The 9,784-nt window shown below is 35.5% G+C and overlaps 1 protein-coding gene across 1 annotated transcript in view; it reads left to right on the top strand.

Moving 5' to 3' along the window:
• Positions 1–3,315: 3,315 nt before the first annotated feature.
• Positions 3,316–9,784, top strand: part of LOC107681515 (pseudouridine-5'-phosphatase-like) — a 25,200-nt gene continuing 18,731 nt past the window's right edge. The window contains exons 1-3 of the mRNA XM_016477831.1: positions 3,316–3,446; positions 3,836–4,054; positions 4,232–4,461. Coding sequence (XP_016333317.1) covers positions 3,392–3,446; positions 3,836–4,054; positions 4,232–4,461 — 504 coding nt within the window. The 5' untranslated portion in view covers positions 3,316–3,391. The remainder of the gene's footprint in view (positions 3,447–3,835; positions 4,055–4,231; positions 4,462–9,784) is intronic.

A 9,784-nucleotide genomic window follows, 5' to 3' on the forward strand; every position in this document is an offset into this window, starting at 1 on the left:
CCCAAAAGGGGAACAGAGTCGAGTGACAGACACAATGATGAAGCTGGTATGTGTCCACGGTTAAGACAGCTGACTCCACTGTGATGTGACCCCCTCTCTCTCTCTCGCTCTCGCTTTTATTTATTCTATTCTTTTTTTGCTGAATAATGATTTATAATTGTTTTAATTTCATTAAATTTTTCATGAACATTATTTAAACTGCAAATGTATACAGTTAAAACAAATATAATACTGTATATAATATATCATAAAACACTGACATAAAACCAAAAACATTGCAGTTCATGAAAATTCAGCATTATGCTGAATCCATAGAGTGGAAGACTATGAACATGTCATTAGATTTTTTTGTAGAAGTGACACGGACTGGTCCTTGTTTGTTACTGACGTTTTCGTTTGCTTTCAGCAACTACCGACAAGAGACTGTAGTCTGACAGAAATCTTGCCACAGAAAAAAACTGCATGTCATGTGACTTAATCAAAGCACATCATTGGCACATCAAGGTCTTCTCTTTCCAACAAAAAAACCGAGAATGTTCTCTTAAAGAGACAGTGGCAAGGAAATGAACACAAAGAGTATGTTGCTATATGGCTACACCATGCGGTAGAGGGTTAAATAAATAAAATAAAAATGCAGGGGTGATCTGATGGTGTGGTCAATTTCTTTGGTGGTGCGGGGGTCCTGTAGCTAATTTTACACAATGATTACTAAAATGTGTCTAATTTTTAAATAGATTTTTCATTTAATGAAAAATATGCTTTATTAAATGAACTATTTACAAGCTGTTTTCCTTCTGGGGCCTGAAATGGAGGAATTTTGGTCAATATTGATAATTAAACGATATTTTGCTGAATGTGTTTTTGTGCTGGCACCTTGGCTGGTTTAAGCCGTGGTCAGACTAGACTTTTTGTTCCATTGACTTCCATTCATACGCATGCGAATGCGTCAGACTGGAAACGCAAGCCCGTACGAAGATATTTCGCTGCGTAGCAAAGTTCAAGTTTGGTGAACTCTGACCTGAAAATGTGCGTCACGTGAATGCGTGAGACCAATAGAAGATCAAAACGTCACAAATGGACCTCTCAGTACAGAAATTTAAAACATGGAGGAATCGTTAATTTAGTGTCGCATCATCCTGTTTTATACAACACAACTTTAAAAGATTACAAAAATCACATAAAAAGAGAAGCGGCTTGGTTTGCGGTGGCAAGGGAATCAGGACAAACACGGTACATTTGAACAGTGAAACGTGTAATTTTATGTGATTTTTTTATTGCATGAGATTTGTATGTGTGCGTGTTTGTACTTGATGAAGTATACTTGTGACTGATTGCAATCACTTAAATAGAAAAGTATTATGACTAGTGAGGATATTCCTTGGCACGTGATGTCATATCCTGCTCCCGCCCCTTTTCGCAACACCGTCCGAACAAATTGCGCATGATCAGAGTCTAGTGTGACTGCTGCTATCTAGGCTTGGCATGGATAAATAAATATGACAATAAAACCGCCAGTAGGTAGCAGCAATTAAGTCCTTGTTTTAATAAATGATTTATTGACTCATTCAAATCAAACGATTTGTTCAAAACGGCTGATTCAACGAAACAAGTGAGTACATCTGAATGGACTGTTGAATCACTGGCCGTTAAATTCGTTAAAAACAGATTCATTAAAGTTACTCTGCACTGTTGTATAAAATTAATAGCACATTTGTGCTCGCGCACACGTGCTGATGATATTCAGGAAATTATATTGCTTGTGCGATGAATAGCCTGTAAAAACATAAAAACTCAAACATGGGTATTTTTCTTTCATTGCTTGAATTATAAGGGAATTCTAACTCCATTCTAATAGGCTTAATCAAACAGCTTTTGTACTCTTTTTGTTTGTATTTTGCAAAGTCGGTGACTGAGACGATAGGCTACTCTCAGTCCCTCACAGTCACACATACAGCACAATAACATTATGTCAGGGGAATGTCTTTAAATTCTAATCAAGGAAAAATCATACCTTCTGTTGTCTTCTTTTTAAATAACTTCAAAAGTTGCGCTTGAACCATTTTGCTCGAAAAATGACGAAAACTTGCTTCATCTTGCGCAGCTTAATTGCTATATAGACCAATCGCCGTTATTTAGTTTGTAAATTATCATACAGATAATTGTAACATTTCATTTGCTTGATAAGTTTATTATTAATAAGAAATAAATAATTTATCTTAGTTATTGGTCCCCCCTCAATCTGGCATGGTCTCCTCATGTTTGTGCAAAACCTGATGATTCATGCCATCCCAGCATAATTTTCTAAAGAGCATCTTGTTTGCTTCAATAGAAGCAAAGATACTGACCTTTTGTACAAATTAGATAACACAGGCAATGCCACGAATATTCTCATTTGATTAATGACCTAGAAATAGTGCTGTCACAGCTACGCTGTATTAAACTCACAAAGAAGGTTTATAAAGTATTTAATCAAACACTCAGGTAATCCAACAAACAGGTAGGCCTAATCCTCAAACACAGACATTGATGAGACCGGGCAAACTAGAACAGGGCACTCGATCAGGAACTTTTAATACACAGACCAACAAGGATAATTAACTACACAAACCTGAACAAAATGACACAATTAACTCAAAGCAGGTGAACGGCGCAAGAGGAAAACAAAGTCCAAACTGAATGACGTGTGACAAGTGCAGAGTATTATTATTATTTTTTCTTATTGATTTTACATCATAATGTTTCTTTGCTTTATTTTTGTTTTTATATCGTAAACATTTCATTTATTTTATTTAAATATTTGCTAATCATTGTACCCTCTGATGGTGTTATTTTTGTATTTTATTTTATTTTTATATTGTATGTAAATGTATCAATGTGTAATATGAACAGATGAATAAATGTTCAGGAGCAATCAACAGAATCAGTTTAGGACTAAAAACATATATTAACACAGATATTGCTAACAAAAAACTTTAACAGTGAATGTGCATTGAAAATAATTACATTTAACAAAAATAAATGCATATAAAACCAATATGCCTTGTTATTTCCCTCTGACAGCAGGCTGAAGATCTCAGGTTTAAGAGCTGTTAGAGCAATGGGTTGGAATAACTACATTTCCCATAATCCTTTGCAAAAAGAATGGCGAGTCAAAAGTTGCCCTGAGTTGTTATTCAAAAATCAATCGCAGAAAAGAAAAGGGCTAGGTAGAAATAGTACATGTATAGTAATTTTTTTAAGCATAAACATTTTGACAACATTTAAATCTATGAAGCAAGATATGAACTGAAGTTCTCTGAATTTGAAGGTGTTGATCTATTTGATTGTCCAGCAGTTTTCACGACGCTGTCTCTCCCGAGTCAACTAAGTTCCGTGTAGTATCGCTAAAAACATGTCTTATAAACCAGTAACACACGTGCTTTTTGATATGGATGGATTGTTATTAGGTGGGTGAAAATCCTGTTAAAATAAACGAGATGTTAAGTCAACTCAGCGCTTGTCTTTCTGTTTGCATGCGGCAGAATTAGAAAGACACCGTCTTCATTGAGTCTGTTTCTGATAGCTTAGTTTCAATGTTTAGTTTTATGCTATTTATTTTGATCGATTTTATTGTATTGTTATTATTTCGTTTCCCCCCGTTTAAGTGCCGAGCGTTCATCTTTACATCAAAAATATAAAAAAAATATATATTTTATAGAATTTGCAGGTGTCACGCACTCTTAAGCAACGGATCTAGTAATACTCATCAGTTTCTGCATTAATACGTCATTGTCCGTTCCATCAGTTTACACTGTATTACTTTTTTATTATTATTTGTACTGTATATCTCTTGCAGACACAGAGAGGTTGTACACAGTTGCATTCCAGGAAGTCTGTGACAGGTTCAATGAGCAGTATACCTGGGAAGTTAAGTCCTCTGTGATGGGCAAGAAAGCTCTGGAGGCAGCCAGGATCATAAGAGACAAAATTGATATCCCCATGACCCCCGAAGAGCTCCTGGAGGAGACCAGAAACATTCAGGAGCGATTATTTCCCACAGCCTCTCTATTGCCAGGTAATATACTTGTAGGTTTGGAAATGGAAGGTTATTTTGAAACCGAAGGTGAAGGAGGGACTCAATGAAGCATCTAAGCCACACGTTTTCCTCAAAGTCATCAAAGAAGCTGGTTGAAGTTAAGGGTCACACTGCTTGCTTATTAATTTAAGTGACCATTTTCTAATGTCTTTTCAGGTGTAGAAAAGCTCGTCAAGCATCTACACAAGCATGGCATTCCTATTGCTGTTGGCACAAGCTCAGCAGGTCTAACCTTTGAGATGAAGACCAGCCGTCATAAAGTGTTCTTCAGCCTCTTCAGTCACATTGTACTTGGAGATGATCCTGAAGTAAAGAATGGCAAGCCACACCCTGACATTTTTGTGGTTTGTGCCAAAAGATTCTCTCCCCCAGCCAACCCTGAACAGGTAGGGGTGAAGCTACACTTCTATTCTATTCTATTCTATTCTATTCTATTCTATTCTATTCTATTCTAGTCTAGTTTTGCCAGCCAGCAGAGAGAAGCTTCCAGCCATTAGTGAATTTGCATGTTGGCTACCACCTCTTATTGACAGTATATAATCAAGTACAAACAGTAGCTGCTGTTGAAAAGGTAATTCCTTAGCAAGAGTAGATTTGTACGTCGAGAGCATACCTAAACAGTTTGCTGGCATCCTGAAGTATAATGATATTCATAATGCTCAAGAAAATTTCTTATTATAACAGTTAAAATGGTTGTTCTGAAATGAAGTGTGGTAACCACAATACAGTGCCTTTTTATTATTATTTGATGAATAGAAAGTTTAAAGAACAGTTATTTGAAACAGACATCATACACCACTATTCAAAAGTTTGATTTCTTTCAAATGATTTTCCTTTATTAAACAAGGACACAATAAATTGACCAAAAGTTATAGTAAAGACATTTATAATGTTACAAAATATTTCTGTTTCAAATAAATGCTGTTCTTTTGAACGTTTTGGAAAAAAAAAAAAATGTACCACAAAAATATTCAAGAGCACAAATTATTTAAACATTGATAATATAATATTTATCGTGCAGCAAATCAGCATATCAAACTAATTTCTGAAGGATCAACTGGCATCACAGGAATGCATTACATTTTAAACAATTATTTTAATTTGTATTAATATTGTCCATTTTTACTTTGTTTGTTTGTTTGTTTGTTTGATTGATTAATTGATTATATTACTTTTGGTTTCGATTGGTATCAATTTCTTGTCCTAGTGATCCCAACATTTTAAAGCAATACACAAGCAATATCACACAATATATTGCTTTCATAAACTATAAAGAAGTTAATATGGATAATATGGGTATAATATAAAATAGTTCCAAAATCAACCACCCGTGTTTGTGTGGCCACTTGACCAAACAAATCAGAGGATTAATTGTTGCATAACATAATATATTTTAAATGAATTAGTAAAATAGTAAACCTTTGATGACCTTTGTTTGACATCGCCACAAGCTGTTTAAACAGGTGTGTGTGCTGTGTATTTTAAACAAAGGCAAACTGATTTCCTCTGTTTACAATTCAGTTTTTTTGTGAGATGAAAGAATTAGCATTCATTTTTCCCCATTTTTTTCCCCACACACCAATACATACTAAAGTGCTGTGAATTTGTGAACACTACAGACCTGAAAGTTTGAGCTATCAATGTCTTGGATGCCTCTAGTTGGCAGTATTAAAATGCAAATGATAGTGCCACTAATTCCTTTAGAAATCTGTATGGTGAGATGAACTGTTTAAAACTGCTTGTCTGTTCGGTAAGTGGCAAGCTGCTCATTTTCTTCTTTTATTGCCTTACATGACGCTTGCTAACAAAGTAGCAGGAAATAATCAATCAAAAATGGGGATTAACAAGATGCATGTTTCATTTTATACTGCCATAAAACCCTAAATGGTAAAAAATAAGCATTGAAAAAAGGGAAGAGAGTGCCAGGAAGGCGATATGGGACTATGAATTGACTTGTTTCTTTTGTCCTTGAGGGACTGATCCAGAGGATCCCCATCCAGAGGGGCTCCTTCTGGATTTTGTTCTGTTCTTGGATCAACTTCCTCTAGCACAATAATACCCATAATAAAGGAGACAATGAGGACCCGAGCTCAAAATGGAAAACACAGAGGGCATATGGGACTATTTATGTCTTAAGACATCTGCCTGTTTATATATATATATATATATATATATATATATATATATATATAGAGTGGTGAGCACTGCACAAGTATTATATACTGTAATTCTTTATACTGTTATACTTTATACTAATTTATTCAGCAACGTAAACTGCTTTAGTGTGAGTCTGTCATGCTTTTCTCAAAATTTTGTCCCAAATTGCTTCCCCACCCACCCCAACCCAACCCATATATTCACATATTAAACATCACAGAAAGTGAAGGGGCAATAATACAAATGCAATGCAACAATGCGGTGGATGCACTAAAATACTGTTTTATGTACCATCTTCAGATACTATTGTTGGGGGTAAAATGATACATCTTTTTTTTTCTTGACTTTGACAGGATAAAAAACAATTCTCCAAATATGACTTAATAATCACAGTTGGTAATCAACTTAAAATATATAAAAAAAGGAATGAATTGCTTTTAGATAAAATAACATACAGTATTTAAAAATATAAACATATTTCAGTAATTGGGTTACTTGTGGGAACTGCTGGTACAGTACTTCATTGAGCTTCATCTCAAGCCAGTTGGATACAGTGCATGAGTGTGCTGCAGGAGCATTTTGAAGCGTGAAGTTTGTAAGGCACCACCCAAAGTGAATTCATATTGCCTTTGCAATATGATTGTGTTATCTCCATCACTTCCTTTGCACACAGTTAGCCTTGTGACTCAAAAGGACATAATCATAATAATCATTGGGGAGAGTGAGACAAATTTCATGGAGTATGTGAGAAGCAGCAGCTTTTTTCGGTTTGAAGGTACATAAACTGAATTAGGATGTCTACATTAGGTAGAACAGTTTGAAATTGATTGAGAGTTGAAGAGTTTTTCAGAGTTCCATTAAAGATTTTCTTGGAGTAGTTTGCAAAGCTTATACAGTATGTTGAAGAGTTTGCAAAGAACTGAAGTTCATACTCAGAAAACAATGCAATACAAAGGACATTGTGAACGTGATGACACAAAGATGAAAACTCTTGTCATCATTTACTTGCCCTCATGTTGTTCCAAACCTGTTTGACTGACTTTCATCTGTGGAAGAAAAAGAAGATATAAAAAAAAAAGAAGAAGACGAAGCCCTTTTGGACTCCATTAACTTTGATCGTATGGACAAAAATATTTCAAACATTCTTCTTTTGTTTTTTTGGAGAGGAGGGGATGTCATACAGGTTTGGACTGTCATAGAGGTGAGTGAGTAAACGATGGAATATTTTTCATTTGTGGGTGAACAATGACTTGAATGATGAAAGGCTATTGACTGGTGCTGGAATTTCGTCTCTTCGGTTTTAGAGATTCAAGAAGCAAGCTAAAGAATTTATAGATCATTTTCACGAGAGGGTATATTTATGTAGCACAAGTTACCCGAGAAGAAGTAAGTGACACCAATGATCGATCATAAAAACAGTGATCAGCCATTATCGTGTGTTACAGCCCTGCCCCTTGTTTTTTGAGTGTTTTTTAGTGAGAATTTGGTGGGCGGGACTGCTATACTGAGAATGGGCAGCACCTGTGGCACCCTATTTAGGGTCATCCATGACGTAGTTTTTAACCTAATTCAAAATTCAGTAACAGGCTACAGCTAAACTAGTGTGTCAAAACAAAGTAAATTTTTAGCTTTGTGTTTATAGCATAATTGTCCACTTTGTTTCATTCGAAAGTAGTGTTCTCTGGCACTGGACATGGTATAGCATGGTACAGCAACAGTGCTTAACAGTCTGGAAAGGCTCACATGATATGTTCTTCAGTGCATCTGAATGAAACACAATGAGGGTCTTAAGACTACGTCTTTAACATAGCTGTTATTTAAAGTAAATAATGGCAATATGGTTACTTTCAAGTGACCGTATTAACTACGTAATACTTATACCAACATGTCAGCTATGGATCTATGGTCAAGCCAGTGCTGCATTTTTAAGAACTCTCTCTCTCTCTCTCTCTCTCTCTCTCTTTTAAATAAAGAACAAAGCAAAGAAGCAATTTTTACTTATTTGAGTCTACATTCCTCTGATTTTGATATCATGACAACATTATACAGCCCTCCAAATTGTTCTCTATGTTTTAGCCCACTGCTTACTTTAAAAAATATATTTTTTGAGATGAGATGGCACACACACACACACAGAGACACACACACACACACACACGGTCCACTGGCAGAGTCACCAGAGATGAAGCGCTGAAATACAGATCCAATGCTCCACCGCCATTGACTTACAGTGCAATTGACTGGTAGAGGTCCCATGAGTCATGTCCACCAGCATGGCCTTGTAAGAGTTTTCAGTACTGCAGTTTCTTCTCCAAGAAATACTTTAAAGTCAATTTACTTTAGAAAAAGCATATTTTTTATTATAAATAGTGTCTCTATAATCATTCATAGCTCTCCCATGAATTGCGAATGACTCAGCCATATTATAGAAATGTAGATGGTGCTAAGATACATACGTTTAAGAATGCTATGAATTTTAGATAACACATTAGATTAGGGAACACATTCACAATTAATGAAGAGATTTATCTAAATAAACTTCTAATGTGCTGCTTATTGATTGTAATTAAGGTAGTTTATTTATAGTAGTTATGTTTAGGAACTGGGTAGGGTTAAGGGATCTAGAATATGGTCATGCAGAATAAGGCTTTAGTATGTGCTTTATACTGTAAGTACTAATAAACAGACAACATTTTAGTAATATGGGCCATTGTAGGACCTTTTTTTGTTTTGTTTTTGGTTCGCTCCAAACATTAGTTTGTTTGCTGAAAGATGAGTGTTCAAAGCTTAAAGGGAAATTCACCCAAAACATGCTAATTATATCATCAGTTAGTCATTCTCATGTCATTCCAAACCTGCATGACATTTTTTTATGGAACACAGGTCCTTAGGATTGAATGCTTCATTTGCTAGAATATGATGCAGGTTTGAAACAACTTGAACTACTTGAAGATGAATAACATGAAGATGAGGAAATTATAATAGAAGCTCATTTTTTAATGTCAAGTGGGTTTTTTTTTGGCACAGAGTTTTGAGTGTTTTTTTTTTTTTTAAAGGGGTCATATGATGCGATTTCAAGTTTTCCTTTCTCTTTGGAGTGTTACAAGCTGATTGTGCATAGATAAGATCCCTGAAGTTGCAAAGACTAAAGTCTCAAAACCAAAGAGGTTTTCTTTATCAAAGTTAAGACTCTGCCACGCCCCCCTAAAACGGCTCGTTCTAACACGCCCCCACATATCTACCTCACTATGTGGAAATATTTGCGTAATGCCACCCAAATGTTCACGCAAAGAAAGAAGGCGTGGTTTCAGTAACTGCAGTTAGTGTTGAAGCAGCCATGTCAGGGAGACGCTGTGTGTTTCTAGGCGAAAGCAAAAGCACTTTATTTGGCCTTCCGAAAGTAGATGCATTTAGGAATCTTTAAGATTACTTACAACAGAACAGCAATGCATTTTATGGACGACCATAATTCTGACTTTGCTATGACAATCTGGCGCTTCTGAATCAGCTACTGTTTTGTTATTAGTTTAAGTATTTGCTATTGACTGTTCA

The sequence above is a fragment of the Sinocyclocheilus anshuiensis genome, unplaced genomic scaffold, assembly GCF_001515605.1.
Source record: "Sinocyclocheilus anshuiensis isolate Anshui unplaced genomic scaffold, SAMN03320099.WGS_v1.1 scaffold2608, whole genome shotgun sequence".
NCBI classification, from domain to species: domain Eukaryota; kingdom Metazoa; phylum Chordata; class Actinopteri; order Cypriniformes; family Cyprinidae; genus Sinocyclocheilus; species Sinocyclocheilus anshuiensis.